The 16,596-nt window shown below is 38.8% G+C and overlaps 2 protein-coding genes across 3 annotated transcripts in view; both read right to left on the reverse strand.

The window, feature by feature from the left end:
- Positions 1-3,459: 3,459 nt before the first annotated feature.
- Positions 3,460-9,852, reverse strand: atg10 (ATG10 autophagy related 10 homolog (S. cerevisiae)). Of its 2 annotated transcripts, none has more exons than XM_084732206.1 (7): positions 9,788-9,852; positions 7,875-7,981; positions 7,655-7,768; positions 6,201-6,387; positions 4,897-4,994; positions 4,647-4,744; positions 3,460-4,148 (listed from the first exon to the last, which is right to left on the reverse strand). In XM_084732206.1, the coding sequence occupies exons 2-7, from the start codon at positions 7,977-7,979 to the stop codon at positions 4,052-4,054; spliced, it is 699 nt and encodes a 232-aa protein (XP_084588332.1). In that variant the 5' UTR covers positions 7,980-7,981; positions 9,788-9,852; the 3' UTR covers positions 3,460-4,051. The 2 variants fall into 2 exon arrangements, with proteins under 2 accessions (XP_084588332.1, XP_084588333.1); XM_084732207.1 differs by lacking the exon at positions 9,788-9,852 and adding an exon at positions 8,901-8,944.
- Positions 9,853-15,254: 5,402 nt separating this feature from the next.
- Positions 15,255-16,596, reverse strand: part of fam110b (family with sequence similarity 110 member B) — a 75,398-nt gene continuing 74,056 nt past the window's right edge. Inside the window, exon 6 of the transcript XR_014771672.1 lies at positions 15,255-15,476. The gene's annotated coding sequence lies outside the window, so the exon portion shown is untranslated. The remainder of the gene's footprint in view (positions 15,477-16,596) is intronic.

A 16,596-nucleotide genomic window follows, 5' to 3' on the forward strand; every position in this document is an offset into this window, starting at 1 on the left:
ACTTAAAAGCTTTAGTCCACTGAAGTTGGCATCTACTTTAATATCCTAAGTGCCCTGGCCCGTCTGACAAACTCCCAGAGGTGCCATACCCAGACACCCAGTCAATACAGGCTGATGGACGCCTCTCTGCTCTCCCCTTAAATGTCCAAATACGTTAGACTGAGATTACAGGACTTCTTCTATCTGCAAGGTGTATGTCTGAGCAAGCTGACAATCACTTGATGATAATAAAACAGGAATAACGGTTGGTTCCAAACCTAGAATACCTGGACTGGCTGCTTTTCAACCCATCAAGGTGGTTACAGTGGCTGGGCAGGAACCTAGGTGCCCAGATACCAACCTAATCTGCTTTAAGATCCTCACCTAGCAGACAATCAATGGTCTATTGTTATTAATTACATAAGAATAAAGGTAACACATTTTGCAAATGAGCCGACCCACAGGTCAGTGCAGTAAGGAGATTAAATGTGGAGTTTGTAAAATAAGACACTATTATTTTACATATTACTGTTTTGTTTTGATTTTAATTTTGGAATTGCATAATGATTTATATGTGTCAGGTAAAACTTTGTTTGGAATTTCTAAAATTATTTAATGATGTATGATGTCATTATTATTTATGTGATTAATATCCATTTAAGATTAACTAAAAAACTGAATCACCAACTATGATTCCATATATAGGTAGAGTAGGGACTCTACCTTCTAAATGATGCAAAAAATTATTCCAGAATAAAAGCAGAACAGAGCAAAGAACAGTGGGTTGGTTTTGAATGCTCTGTCTGGTGTGAATAGTCTGAATTGGAGAACAATCACTTTTCATGTGAGCTGCAGCAAGACGCAGGAGTCAACCTTGATTTTCTAAATTTCGATTATTGGCCAGTATGGGGATTGAAACCATGACCTTGGCATTATTGGCTTTGACCAGCTGAGCTAACCAGCCTGTTTCAAGGACTTTCTTCCAAATTTGTTCCAGAATTAATCAGAGACAGAACAAAAACTCACAATGGACCCATATTGGACCTTTACTCAGGTCTGATCTCCATTCAGATTGACCCCATGCTCTACCCTTCTAAGTTACGCAAAAACCAGAATAAAAGCAGAGCAAAGAACAATGGGTTGATTTTGGATACTGAGTCAGGTGTGATGGCCTCCAAGTCCGGCGTCATTGGACGTGTAATAGCTTTGATTGTAGAACACTGGGTTTTCATGTGAGCAGCAGCAAGACATGGGAGTCAACCTTGATTTTCTAAATTTCAATTACTGGCCAGTATGGGGATTGAACCCATGACCATCACTGGATGGGTAATAGCTTTAATTGACCCTTCACTAAGCCTCACCTCCAACAGCAGTTGTACAGTCATAGGTTAACAAACATAACTAGAGCTGACAATCTTGTCAGTGGATGTGGTGTGCAGGAGGCTCAGAGAGGTGCGATACTCAGCTTTTCATGAGTCTGGATGGTGATGTCTTTTCTGTGGTCTGTCAGAAAAATGAAGCACACGTGGTAAACGGACTAAACTCTGTCTCCATCTGCTCTAACATAAGCTGCGAATGTTAGCATGTCAGGCTAACTAACAATAACTTACTAGCTGCAGCAACATTACCTCCACCTAAGTGGTCATATACCACTGCATCTACATGTGTTCTGTGGGGGTTTCAGGTGTAGAATGTGGGGTGATGCAGAATCAAAGTGGGTTAACGATTATGCATCCCAATCTGGCTTGCTGTCTCAGGTCTACGCCGGGTTAGCTTAGCTCCTGTCCTGGCTATCTTCCATGATAACAGTCCGGCTGGTCTGGCTGAGTGACCTGTCTCCAAGTTGGCTGCACTAGCCCAGTCCCTGTGTATTTAATCAGTGTATTTTTGTCATCTGTCATGTAGATATACCTGCTGTATTTCACCAGCCCACCAATGTTTGCTGAGATGTAAGTTAGCTTTAGCCTCAGTCTTTCAGCATTAATGTTATACCATGTTCGCAGCTGTAAAGTAACTTCACATTTACACTTTCACAGGGTTCCTGTTTTTAAACGTGTCAGGTGTCAACATTAAAATGGACTTTTCGGCTGAGTATCAGTATCAGAAGCATCACTAGCTTACATCAGCCAGCTACACTTATAAAATACAAAATACACTTATAAATGTATTTATGATCTATATCTTATGATTCAAGGACCTTGTGTTTTCTTGTTATATCTGCCACTATTATCACTGTAACCTGCATAAATGCAGTGTGAGAATGGGAAGTCGGGCAGGCTTAGCAACAGTAAATTAGGAGGGCGGGCTTAGCAAAAGGTCAATTGTAGAACACACTTTTCATGTCAGCAGCAGCAAGATGCAGGAGTCAACCTTGATTTTCTAAAGTTCTATCACTGGCCAGAATGGGGATTGAACCCATGACCACCACCATGTTCTGACCAGCTGAGCTAACTGGCCTGTTTTGCACACATAACAATGGGTGCATACTCTACATTTTGTCAGGTCTGATCTCCAGCCAGAGATTTACTTTTTGATGCCATTTTTATGAATGAGCACTTTACATATGGAGCATGGCATGTACAATTAGTGAAAAAAAAAAGTATTCACTTGAATGTTGGCTGTTTTAAGGTTTAATAGCTATGCGTTTGATCTTTTAAAATACATTTTCCAGCATAATTGAAGAGTAAAAATCAAAGCCTCCTGAAAATATGATTTTGTCCCAGTTTTACAGAATGAGTCATCATGTAAGACTTGTTTGGCCTTAATTGTCACCATCAATAGAACTTCAGAAACAAAGAGCAACATGATTTCCTCGTACTTTCCTTCTTTAGTTGTTTTCTATGATCTTCCCAGAACAGTCAGAGCATTTTGGATAACCTGTTGAGACTGTGGAGGACGGTGGAGTTTCTGAGTTAGAGAACAACGTTTGCATCTGAGCTGGTTTGTTATGAACCAACTGAACCAGGTTCCTGCTCTCTAACCAGACACTGTCCTGCTTTATTCACAACATAAAAAACAGACAGATTCTACAAGTATTGTCAAAATAATTTACTGTCAGATGTTTTCAGTTTACATGATTTATTAAACATACAGGATGTACACATTTGGTAAACCAGTGCTTCCCAAACTGGAGAGCTGGTCCCCATTTGGGGGACTTTTATGGCTTTTAAGTCCAGGGGCATGTCTGGAAAAATATGGGAACTGCTGTGCTAACCTTTCTTCTGGTCTTTGGTGTCCATCTTACTAAGGCTACATCCACACTAATAAACACTATACATATGGACTGGGTTTCTCCACCAAATTCAAGCCTTTTTTCAAGCATTTTCAAGTTGTATTTTTAAACTTTCCAGAACTTTCCAGTTGTGTTAAATACATGGTTTATATATGCTCAAAAGGATTAGGTGTTATTTCACTTCATCACATTAAATCAGATGTTAACATGCTATAAACAACCAAAATTATGTTTTGTGACAGAAGTTTCATGTCTCAAAATGCATCTAATGTCTGTAAGCAGACTTGGCATCCTTTATAACCAATCACTCAAACAACTACTACACCAATAAAAGTGCCAAGCGAGGCTCAACCAGTCATTTTCTTTGTGTGCAAAGGGAAAATGCAATCAGGCTCTCTGACTTACTTTATTTCTTTATCTAAAAAAACAAACCATTTAGCCAGATAGTGATTTATTATGAAAGTGATGTAATCAGTTTCAAGCACTTCATCCAAAATCCAAACCTTGAAAACATTACATTTGCATTCAAGAGTGTTTTCAGGATTTCCAGCACCCGTAAGAACCCTTTGACACTTATGTTATATTTATGCCAAGTGTCCACACAAAGACTGTTGGAAACACTTTCCAATCGTATTTTTAATACTAAAAAGTATTAAAACTAGGTTTTGACACGGACACACATTACAGTTAAACTGACACAGAGACAACCTTGGCTGTTCAGGGCCTCTGATGGATTTGGATGACGGGACAGTTGCCTGCTCTGCCTGGTTGATAACCGTGCCTCCATGCAGAGAGACTCCACAGTGCTGCTGACTGACACAGAGTGAAGCCACTCCAGCCTCAGTCAGGCTGGAGCTGGGTGGAGTACTCCAGAGGGACGTCCAGACCCACCACAGGACCCACCACACTGAGCCACGACAACACGTAGTTCACTGGCCTGCACGCGCACACACACACACACACACACACACACACACACACACACACACACACACACACACACACACACACACACAATAAGTACATGGACATGACAGATGTCTAACAATACCATATGAGTGACGAATACTCAACACTGTTTGGTTTCCTGATTTAGAGGCTGCACAAGTAATTTAAATTTTATTGAAATCACAATATGGCTTCCTAGAATTTTCTAATCACAGGAGGTTCAATATTTGATAAAGGCAAAATGTGTCCAACTTTTGTATGTATATATATATATATATATATATATATATATATATATATATACACATATACATATATAGGCAGACGTCTCTGTGGCTAATATTGCCCACTCCAACCATAAAATCAAGATGGATAAACAGCATTACAGGCCATGGGGGGAAATATTTTTGATGTTTGGGGTGAACTGTCCCTTTAACAGCAGCTTTCCATAGTGTTTGTGTATAAATGATTCAGACAGTGATCCTACCTGTGCTGGTCCTGAGCTGCCTGCAGCACCGGCCTCATAAACTCCTCTGTCTTACAGGGGTGGAGCATGAAGAAAGGCTGACCCAGCAGGGGATGCTCCTGACACACACACACACACACACACACACACACACACACACACACACACACACACACAGAAGATCTCAGTGAAACTTCATGGAGGAGGAGGAAGATGATGATGATGAGGATGATGTCGATGATGATGATAAAGCTGCTGACTGCATCTCTACCTGCAGGGTGATGGTGTTCAGAGGACTCTTCTGAAGTCGAAGTCTGAAGTTGGGATGAACAGAGCTCCACACCTCCTCCAACGACAGGCTCCTCCCCTCTGACATGGAGACAAGACACAAGAAAAACATCAGAGAGCGTCCTCATCGAACACTGACCTGGTTGAAATATCATTATCACTGCAGCTGGGTATTTTTCAAAAGAAACCAGACAGAACTTATGACTCGTATCTGAGTCTCACAAAAAGGCTTTCAGAGGTTACACTCTTAGTAATAACGGTTCCAAATAGTTCTTATTGAAGAGCTGAGGTTCTACCCAGAATTATTTGCTTCTGATGAACCTTTTTTTTTTGGAAAAAGGGGATTGTCAAGGGTTATTTGTAAGACTAAGGGTTCCATCAATAACTCCTTTCATCCAAAGAACCCTATTTGGAAGAAAGAGTCCAGGGTTTTGTGTACCTTAATATGAAAGGGTTCTCAGTATAAACCCCTGGGTGGGTTCCAGATTAAACCCTTGAAATATATATATATAAAAAAAAACTTCTCAATAAATCCCCCTTGGTGGGTTCTAGATTAAATCCTTGATATATAAAAAGGTTCTTGGTAGAACCCCCTGGGTGGGTTCTTCTCAGAAAATGGTGAATAATGTTGATCAGTGTTTCCTAAAGCTCAAAAAGATGTCCTCAAATGTAGTTTTGTCCATACACCAAAGATATTCAGTTTACTGTCAGAGAAGAGAAAAGACAACAGAAAATATTCACATTTAAGAAGCTGAAATCAGAGAATTTGACATTTTTTTAATGACTCAAAACTATTCATTGATTATCAAAATATTTGGCCATTCACTTAACGGTCAAAAAATAATAGATAATAATCTATTAATTGTTGCAGCTTGATACAAGACCAAAACTAAACATTATCTGAAGCTAGAATAAGAACATCATATGACCCACTTTTTTTTAACCCAAACCACCATTAGTTTTGGTGCTTAAACCAAATTGTCACAATTTGTTCGGGTTTTCTAGGCACGTGTTCAGGAGGTTGGTGGTTCCTGTTGTCCTGCAGTCAGCACCACAGTGACCAGTGATGATATAGTAAATGAAAAGGTCTGTGGTCCCTCACGTGGGAGCAGTTTCACAGTCATGTCTCACAACTGACAGTCACAGCGCTCACAGAAGATATATGAACTAAAATCATAACTCAAACCCCCCTTACCATCTACATCAAACATCTGTTAATAGTCAACATACAGCAAGTCCACAGAGCAGGAGAACTCACACACAGTGTGTGTGTCACATGTTACTGACCAAGAGTGGAGGCTCTGAAATACAGCACAGGAGTACTGTAGCTGCAGGAGTACACGATGTGATACTCGCACTGAAGCACCTGGCTGCTGCCTTCAGACACAGTGCACGCCCCTTCATCTTCATCATCTTCAGCTTCATCAATATCACCTTTGATGCTGTCAGCATCACCTGGGGCGACAAGAACAGACTGTGGAGGAAGAGAGACAGTGGAGAGACAGAGGTGAATGAAAATCTGTCAGTGTCAGCTTTAACATTTTATTTAATAGGTACACTGATAACACTTTATATTAAGGCGCTTGTAATAAGCATTAATTAATAGGTGATAAGACCCTGACGAGATGCTTGTTAACATTAATATTTGTTAATCAGACTGTAAGTGTTAATAATCGCATAATAAACATGGTTGTTGAGAGAAATATAATATATTACACATTTATAAGCACTTATAAGAAACTTGTTAAATGTTTATAGACTGCTTAAGAATGTTATTAAAAGTCTGATGAGTTTCTTATAAACATTACATTTATTGAGTTGAACATAGTCACTGTTAAAAACTATTAAGCTTTTGTTGTTGCTTTATTAAGATTTTAACATACTTTATTATGTATTTATTAGCACTTAGGTATGCACTTATCAACAGTTAACTCTGCATTTTGGGTGTCAAAGGTGCTAACAGTGCTTATTAAGGTTAACTAATCCTTTATTGAGTTGAGGGCTTCAAGATTCACAATGTCCCTCAGTAGCTCACCTGGTGGAGAGCATGTTTCACGATTTCTCTCTGCAGCTGTCACTGTCCAATAAAGGCAGAAAGCCTTTCAAGCCTTTCCAAGTCATGTTAACTGTTAACAAATGCATAATGGAGGATTAATTAACCTTAATAAACACTATACACACTTTAGATCAGGTACCCCCTAAAATACATGGTTAACTGTTAATAAGTGCATGATAAAGGATTAATTAATCTTAATACTCACTGGTCACACTTTAGATCCAGTACCCACAAAATGTGTGGTTAACTGTTAATAAGTGTATCGATAACTGCTAATAAATGTATAATAAAGTATGTAGAAAGCTTAATAAATCAACAACAAAAGTTTAGTAAAGGTTTAGCAATGATGTAATAGGTTAATAGGTCTTAAGCAGTCTATAAACTGTTAACAAGTGTCTTTTAGTGCTTATAAATGTCTTATAATCTCACAAAAAACATTTATTATACTATTATTCAAAATATATATAGTCTTGTTAACACATTAATGTTAATAAGCATCTTATAAAGGCCTTATTATCTATTAACTAATGCTTATTACAAGCACCTTAATAAAGAGTAACAAAAATACAAGTGACAAATTATAAGTGGTGACTAATTCCTGACATTCAGTGATATTTAATAAAGGCACAGAGTGAAAATAAACTTATAACAGAAGATGAATGTTGACATATTTTCAGTTTCTCACCTGGTCCTGATCAGGCACTGACTCTGAACATGATCCCTCCAGGTTCCACACTGAGCTCGAGTCAACGATGACTGACCTGAGAGTAGTCTTCCTCAGGTAGCCCTCCTCTGAACCCTGAGCCCAGATAAGGAAAAAAATACACATTAGTCACTTTCATGGCCTGCAGCAGTTTCCGGGACTCTGTCCACTCTGCTGACAGGGACAGTACAGACCTCCTCACCTGGACTGCCTCCCAGCTCCAACTGTCCTTCAGCTGCTCTGACTGCTGCAGGAGGAGCTGACAGCAGTGATGGAACTTCTGCTCATCCAGCACGCATGAGCTCATCTCTGATGGGGGACATGGTGGACAGAAGGATAGAGAGTTAAAGGAGAAATCTTTAATATATTTACTCTAATAAATCATAAAATGACCACGACACATCATCAGAGATCAAGCAAACATGTTAAATTGAAATATCTGCTTCACTTGACATGAACACTACAGCTGTGGTGTCCTCCTTTTGACATTTTCTTTCTGGACCAGAACAAAACTGTCCTGTATGTCTGTTTCACATTAATTAAAGTTCAAATTCATGCTGAATGTTTGCAGAACGACCAAGAAAATCTTCTTAATCTTGTAGACACTGTAAATGTTTCTAACTGTTAAATTGAGTAAAATGTTAACGGAGTTTGGCAGGCAGTGAGACAGACAGCCACTTAACTCATCATCCAGTGTGTTATTTCAGAGCAGTGGGCTTTTGTTTTCAGGATAACAGGCTGAATGTAACATTGACAGACAGGTGAGAGTTATAAACACCTGATCAACTTACAGTGGAGGACTCGTCCTCGCTTGTCATTGTCAACTTACGAGGCTGCGCCAACCTTGCAGAGCTTTTGCAGCTGCCTATCTCTGCTGTGTCTGGGCATCTTTTTAAATATGAGATTAAATGTATTTGACTGAATGTTAAATTTGATGCCAGCTTGTGCCACATGTGAATCCACATACATTTAAAAAAAAAGATACACATGAAGCTTTATCACTCTGCTATATGGACCACCATGGATCAGCACCATGCTATAACAGTTTGGAAATGTTCGCCTGGAATTTAGTAACAGTACCAAACAATACTTTTTTCTGTACTTTCCTCTCTCTGTAGTAACTAAAATGTCAGATAAATCCAGACCTCTCAATTTCAACATTGTTAATTATTTTGAATATTTTACTGCACACACGCCACACACACACACACAAAAACCCTGTCCCTACCTTTCCTGACTTGTCCAAAACTCTGCAACTCACACCAAAAACATCTAGATGGATAAATAGCCCTACAGGTGAGGGAAAACATTTGCATTTTTTATTTTAGTGTGAACTATCCCTTTAATGACTCATCTTGTTAAATAAGAAAACAAAATGACACAGGTACCAGCAGCATAGTAAATAACACACACGCACACATATAAACAGTATACATATTCAATGAATGAGGACTGATGGTATATTTAAGTGCAGACAGTTCAGTAAAATTGTTTTGGTTGAACTGCAGCTACTTTCAGCCACATTACACACTGTTGTGTAGCGTCATATAACAATTTATTTATTCAAATGAACTGAACATACTTTGTATGTATTTATGTAAATGCAATAAGTATAGAAGAATAAAGTAGCATTGAACTGGAACACACAAGTACAAGCAGGGTTGGAGGTTTACATGTGCATTGCCCATGTCGCTGTGTACCACTTCAGTACAACAGCAGAGACTACTACAGGAGTGTGTTGTATTACAATGTTCACAGTACAGAGTTTTTTTCAGAAAGTGTACAAGACATCAGCTCGGTGTACTAACAGTAAAATGTGTACTGATTAAACTTGACATGAAGACATTACAGTGCTGTGTGTGTCAAGAGTGAGTCGTGTGTTTTTGGTCAAACCTGGAGATAATAACGTTACATCTTACAGTTGTAACTTCCCGAAAAAACGAGACATATTTTACGGTTTTACAAAAGTGAAAACGCAAAAGTAACCACGTTTTAAATATACTGTGTATGTGGAAGCGCTGTTGCCGTTTGTTCCTTTAATGTCTCAGTAATTTAAACACACAAATTAAACTTAAACTCTTAAACTCTCACTTATTTCTATAGAATATTACTTACTACTGGAAGACTGGAACAACCGAATTCACCTGCAGAGAAGAGCCAATGTTTCTCTTCCGGGTCGTGAGATCACGTGATTGCTGTCATCACTTTTTAAAGCGACGGCAGCATTACATTATATTCAAACGATAAATTTATGCCGATTGACTTTACAATGTCAGAAATACCCCCAAAACAAAAACAAAATAAGCAAATGAAAAGAAACACGAAATCTCTTGTTGTTTTTTGTGGTGGTTGTTATCCTGTTGTTTGTCTTCTCGGCCGCTAGATGGCAGCAAATACAACGTTAAAGCTGCAGCTGCAGCAGAGAGTACAGCACCACCACAGTACCACAATTAGATCAGCTCTGTTGGCCATTATTATTCTATTGTACACATTCACGGATTTTTTTATTTTTTATTTATTGCTCTCAGTGTTACACACTGGAATACAGGAAAAACATCTACAAACAAAGAAAACAAATCTGAACTAAAAGGAATGAAGAAAAGTAGAAGAAAAAATATAAGCATAAAAGGCACAATGATCAGCAACATCAAATGTCTACATACAAGTCATGTGTTTCTGTAATTGATGAACAATACAAATAAATAAAAACTGAATTGATACAGAATATAATAACAGTCAAACTCTGGACTTACTTCATCACCACTTATTTCACCATGCACTGTTTATCATCCTGCTCTTCCCTCACCTGTCATCCTCCTCCTCCTCCCTGGTGTATTAAATCTCATGTCTTTCCCTCCTTTGTTGCTAGTTCATCTCAACTTTTATGGATGAGACTCCCAGTGTTTTCTTTGTGTCTCCTTGTGGATTTTCGGACAATTTGTTGGACTTTGCACACTTTGGACTTGGTTTGCTTTTCTTTTTTTTGTATTCTTATTAAACTTTGGATCTCATCTCAGATTGTTGCAGGTCTGCATTTGGGTGTGTTCTGTTGTTACCCTGCCTGACTGTGTGACATAATTTATATCTTCAGCTGTACAATATTTATCTAACAGTACAGTCATTTTTGTGCAATAATTCAGCTGTGCAATACACAGGTTACACTGGCATCGTCACTGCATTTATTTATTTATACTGTGCATTTCAGCCAACCTATATGCTTATGCTTATATGCTACATTTATTATACTGTGCACACTGTGTGTATTGTATATATTGTATACATTTTTTATATCTTTACACATCTTATTTCCTTTTTTTCTATATATTGTTGTGAATCTTCCTCAGATCCACCGTCACCTCCACAGTTCAGCTCCAGGTTGTTCTGACAGCACCAGAGGACCAGCTGTTCACCCTCCTGTCTGTATGCAGAATTGTCTCTTTCCTGGATGAGGCCTGTGACTGTGATGTTTGTATCAGTTCACCTGCACTGTCCAAATATGTCCAACTCTCCATGACGCTCCTCTACACTCTTTATCCTCTTCAGCTGCTTCATGTTCTGCTTTCTCTGGTTCTAATTTCACCATTGTGTCTTTTACTGTTAATTGAATGGATGAGTAACATCTGGCTAAGGAACAGTTAAAATGTATGTATCTTTTTTTTTTTTGTGAACATTTATTATTCAAGTAACATACAGCCCCATTCGGTTCACATATTTGTTCTCTTTAACTCAAAGAGCTCTGGCAAGTTTTGAAGTTTTAAATGAATGATATAATTTTTTGCAAAATAAACTTAGAGTAATGCATTGTGTTGACTATCTGAGACTTTTCTCAGATGTGTATGTGTTGATTGAATGTAGGTTGGCAAGCTATCAGTTGAAAAAAGAGAGAAAAAGCGAGTGTGGAGTGAAAACTGTTGCTGTGGCTTTTGAGTTGGGAGAAACTTAAAATCATGGCAAGGTTAAGGAATGGACATGATCTAGTTATACACTGCAGATAGGTAATATATTCAAAATCCAACTACAATATAGATATTATTTTGTGGTGAACAAGAAAGGACTACTGCCGGTAGCAAAGGAAGTCTATGTATACATGAAGTTAGGTCGTTTTAACAAAAATGTCAGGTACAATAATGCACAAATGACAGGTTTTCTTGCATTGATACAATGAAGTAATTCTTTGTTTTAACTCACAGTATTAAGTTGGAGCAAGTGATTAAAACTTCAAAACTTAAAAAACAATATCGAACCAACTAGAGTATTATAGTTATATCAAATTCATGAACTCCATTTTCTGAGTTGAAACAAATGTAATCTTCAAGTCTAGATAACTTGCATTTCCGAGTTAAACCAACACATGTAATTCATAACATGTTTTTTTCTGGTTTAATTTTTTAACTTCTAAACTTGCTCAGTGCCAGTAAACCCTGTCCAAGACAAGAATTCAGAACTTCAAACAATTAAAATGTGTTAAAAGGCTTTAAAAACTAAGAATACTTACTGAAAGCATAGATGTAAAAATGTGCAGCTATAATTTTGTTTGACATTTGTGGAATTTTTTTTAACATTTTGTAGATGGAAGTAACATAAATCTCAGTTCCTTTTAATACCTGAATATTGTGTTTGAAATGACTGCTTTCTTTTCAATAAAATTAAATGAAAACATGCCCCTGTAATGATGTCAGCTTGTCATCGAAAAGTCATAAAGCACTCATGGTGGTCAAGTCAGCAACGATAAATAACAACAACACAACATAGCATACAGAACATAAATGCATTATGTAACTTGCCTGTGTTATGTAACTTGTGTGTGCCACTTAAAAAGAAGTCAGTGTTGACTTTTTGCTTCACATGGGATGTAACGCCACAGGGCGCCTCCAGAAATGACACTACAAGGGTACCTACAGCGTTAGAGTTTGAAGCATGGGGCCACTGACAAAGCTGCCATATCTGACCTGTTGGAAGTGAAAACGGGCTGTTGAATTGGGCTTGATCCAAGAGAATTCAATATGCCATCATCCTTAATTGCCACTTGTGGTCACAGTGGCCACTGTTGAGCAAAAGTTATACAGTCTCACTTTAAGGGATTCACACTTGAAAAAACATGAGTGGCAAGAGATGGCAAAAGAAGCCATTTATTGAAATAATCAAAAGAAACTAAACATGAACACTTTTTTTTCAATCAAGCAAAATATAACAGTTTCCACGTTGAAAAACAGTCAACACTAAGTCTCTGAAAACAATCCTGCCCAGTTTGATCAGGCAGTTCTGTACCGAGGGCAGAGAACAAAACAGCAGTTTTTTGTTCAGCATCTTTTGTAACACATAAACTTTCAGACAGAGAAAAACTGAAATCCAACACATTGTTTTTTTAAAATCAAATATATACATGTTTTCTTACAGCATTTACACATAGAAGAAAAAATAAAACAAAGCAATTACCACAGAAGAACTCTATCTGTCAATCCAAAGATAAAAAAAAACAAAGAAAAAAAATTTGAAAAAACACACCATGTAGACAGAAGTGAAACTGAAGCATGATGCTGCTGCCAGAGCAGTACAACATTGTCTTTGTTAATGCTGACAGTAAGAAGCAACAGGGATTCCTGGGTTCCAAAGGGAGGTCACTGGGAAGACACATGGGAATGACAGATCGGGGTACAGGACAGGAACATGCTAGCACAGCCCTGAGCTCAGAGCAGGGGGCTGGGGGAGGGGTTGGACCTCCTAGCTGGGGTCACTTCACTTCCAAAGTTACTTTTGCTTTACTACGAAAATTCCGTTTGTGGTTCCACGGACAGGGTGTGCCTGTTAAATATCACATTAATTGTTGTTCTAGAAACTGAGTGTAGGTATGATTTGGTTAACACAGACTGATGAAACACTGTATTATCTTTGGTTGGGGTGCATCTAGACACTGATCGAGGACTGTGGGTTTTGTCCCCTTTTGTTATAAGGGATCATTTCAAGGCCAATATGGGCAGGAGGGAATCATTACAACACTCACCAAAGGTTTCAGTGTGCCACAAACAACCACTTGAGGGCAGGCTTCTGTTCATTTAACAATACTGATACTTTCACCTACCAAGCAGTGCATAAAAATAATGATGTCTGTCTTTTCAATAACAGAAGCCTGAAAAATTCTGGTTTGCAAAACAAGGCCGAGCTTAGAATTTAAACCAGGTTTATGAGAAGCTGCAGGTTACAGGTCAGTAAGTCAGAACCAGTGCCATTCTGGTTTGCACACCTAATTTTGAACCGTTTAGAGAATTTATACCAAAAATAAATTTGTTTGGAATAGGATTATGCCGATGGACAATCGATGCAAAAACAATCACTGACCACCGAGCTCTCAACCATTGTAACATATTGATTTTAAAGCTAGGTCCCACCCCGAACCACAATACACACCACCACACACAAGATCATCCATTGCCATGTTTCACTGAGGAGATCATCATATGCCAAAAACCCTAGTTCAGAGACTAAGAAGTTGTTTCCCAGCTGGAACCAAAAAACTGCTTGTTTGCTTGGGAACCAAAATGTGCAAATCATATTCTACAGGTTGTTGTGTATTCTTTAACATCCTCTCTTGATGATGCATCCTTGATTACAATAGTTCTACTCAAACCTTGTGGAAACAGGCTGGTTCCCTAGATAGCATCAAAGTTCCGATAATCTTGAAAATCTGGTTTAAGAGTCAAAGCTGATCTGATGGAAATGGTGCACACTTTTAGTCACTCCTCAAAGACATCCATTGGTTGTGCAGATACAAAATGATAAACTAACTGTGTGAAGAATGAATATAGAGTTTAAAGAAAAGTTAAAAGCCTGCAGTCCACCTGATCATGTGACACTGGCTTGTCTTTCAAAAACTGACGCAGTCCCTTGATGGACTGTTGGAACTGGTTCCAGACGCTGCAAGAGGATCAAATGAGGACTTTGTTTGAAGCATTCTGAGGGCTTAACTCTACTAATCTATCCTTTAATCTCAAGGAATTGTAGTGTTGCATGACCAAACTGACATTTCAAAGAGCTTGATCACTTTTGGTCACAATGGTGAGCTCTGATTTGGAGTGTAAAGCCTGGATTATACTCCAAATGGACACCACAGACATGTAGTACTTCTGCTTCTACTACTTCCTGGTTCCCCTTGGAGGAGGCGTTCCACATGTGCAGAAGACTGGCATTTACAGGATCAGCGTAGAGGCACAACAAATTTGTCACGCAGACCCTGGCAGCAACATTTTGACTAGAATGTGGTTGTGTTCTGTCTGATGCAGCGTATTGTTGTGAGAGAAGTGAAGTAAGCCCAGCAGGGTTTTTGCTAACATCGGACACACTGAAGCACACCTGCACCACAGATTTAAGGTGAGGTGACGGGAGGTGGTGGGGCACACAGACACACTGACAGTTGGTAGACACTGACTGAGGCGCTGCATTCACACCGATATGGCTTCAGGCCTTGAGACATGTCAGCGACATGCAGACATGTAGACAGATGAGGAGGATAAGGGTGGAGATCAACTCGATAATGCGTCCCCCTTTATTATCAAGGAACACAAACACACACACAGGCCTCTTCCTGTGGCTGGCTTCAAGGACAGACAGGGAGGTGGAGAAAGAGAAGGCAGAGATGAGGACGTCGAATGAGGTGTTCATCATGAACGCAGCCTAAATCTTCTGTGTGTCGTTGTAGGATGTGATCTACAGTATATGCAACTATAAACACCCTAAACCTGAAATGGCATCTGGAGAGAACGCTGACATACAATGACCACAATCTCCCCTCCTCCTTCTGTGATGTGTCCTGGAATAGTGAACAGACAGCTTCATTAGTATTGCTTTCAGTGTAGGTTTATAGAGCCTGGTGGTCTACATAATCACAGGTTTGTACTAACATTGTTTTGAAAGGAGAGTTTTGGTGTCCTGGAATATTCCTGTTAAAATGCTTGAGGTGTTGTTTATTTCATCCCAGACTGAAAGTTCATCTCTGTTGAAGGCGACTTCTATGTTACGACATACTCACAGAGTTTGTTTTTTTGAATTGTTTCACAGTGAAAACATTTTTCCCATATAACTCTGTGAATAAAGGGTTTATTTCAGCTAAACCCAACTAACCAAACCAGAGTAGGCGATTGTTAGAACAGTGGAAAGATGAACCAAGATGTTTTTGGTACATTTTATTTTGTTTCTGTAAATGGAGTTTGGTGAGTCTGGTGAGTTTGGTAAGCACACAACAGAGAACAGCGGTTTCTGGTTAAACAGAGAGGTCTCTCTCTCTGTCAGGATCCTTCACAGAACACTAAAACTCTCCAGTGAAATGGTTGGTTAACATGAACAGGTTGATGACAGCTTTGTTTATCAGCATAATGATATGATAGTGTAGCTTTAATGCTGCATGGATACGTATGCTTGAGAGATTATATTTTATATCATGTGTATCTGTGTCAATGTCCTGTTTTCTTCATTACTCAGCGATCACACATTCCACGACCTTTATTTAACAGTTACAATATCAAGCTTAACAAGAGCTAAAGCTCAGTGGAGACTAGCTTACCAACATTTGTGTTTCATGAATTTCTCAACATTTTGCAATGTCATAATTAACACCTTGATGCATTAACAATTTGCAACCCATGAAGTTAGTGCTGAATTGATCAATTATTCCTGCAACAGTCACCTATGACAAATATCAAGAAACTTCACTGAGCTGACTTTGTTACGGTGGCACAGCGTACCAGCATCACTGACTTTTCTAATTTTTGACAGATAGAGTTCAATATCTGTTTTGCAAAGACGTCAGGACCTTTTTCAAAGCTTGTTCAAACTCAGACATCAACACTGTCAAATAGGCCTTTCTCAAAGTGGACTGTTTGACTCATCATTGCAGGAAAAGCACACATGAATCTAATGACGTCGATGGTGCA

The sequence above is a fragment of the Lutjanus erythropterus genome, chromosome 12 (assembly GCF_056507025.1).
Source record: "Lutjanus erythropterus isolate fLutEry1 chromosome 12, fLutEry1.hap2, whole genome shotgun sequence".
NCBI lineage: Eukaryota > Metazoa > Chordata > Actinopteri > Lutjaniformes > Lutjanidae > Lutjanus > Lutjanus erythropterus.

What these genes read in the sequence shown, in the direction of transcription:
- atg10 (XM_084732206.1), bottom strand. Translation starts at nt 7,979, where the DNA reads ATGAGCTCATGCGTGCTGGATGAGCAGAAGTTCCATCACTGCTGTCAG. An exon ending in TGAACACCATCACCCTGCAG is followed by an intron (nt 4,745 to 4,896) that starts GTAGAGATGCAG and finishes TGTGTGTGTCAG; the next exon opens with GAGCATCCCCTGCTGGGTCA. An exon ending in GCAGCTCAGGACCAGCACAG is followed by an intron (nt 4,149 to 4,646) that starts GTAGGATCACTG and finishes GTGCGCGTGCAG; the next exon opens with GCCAGTGAACTACGTGTTGT.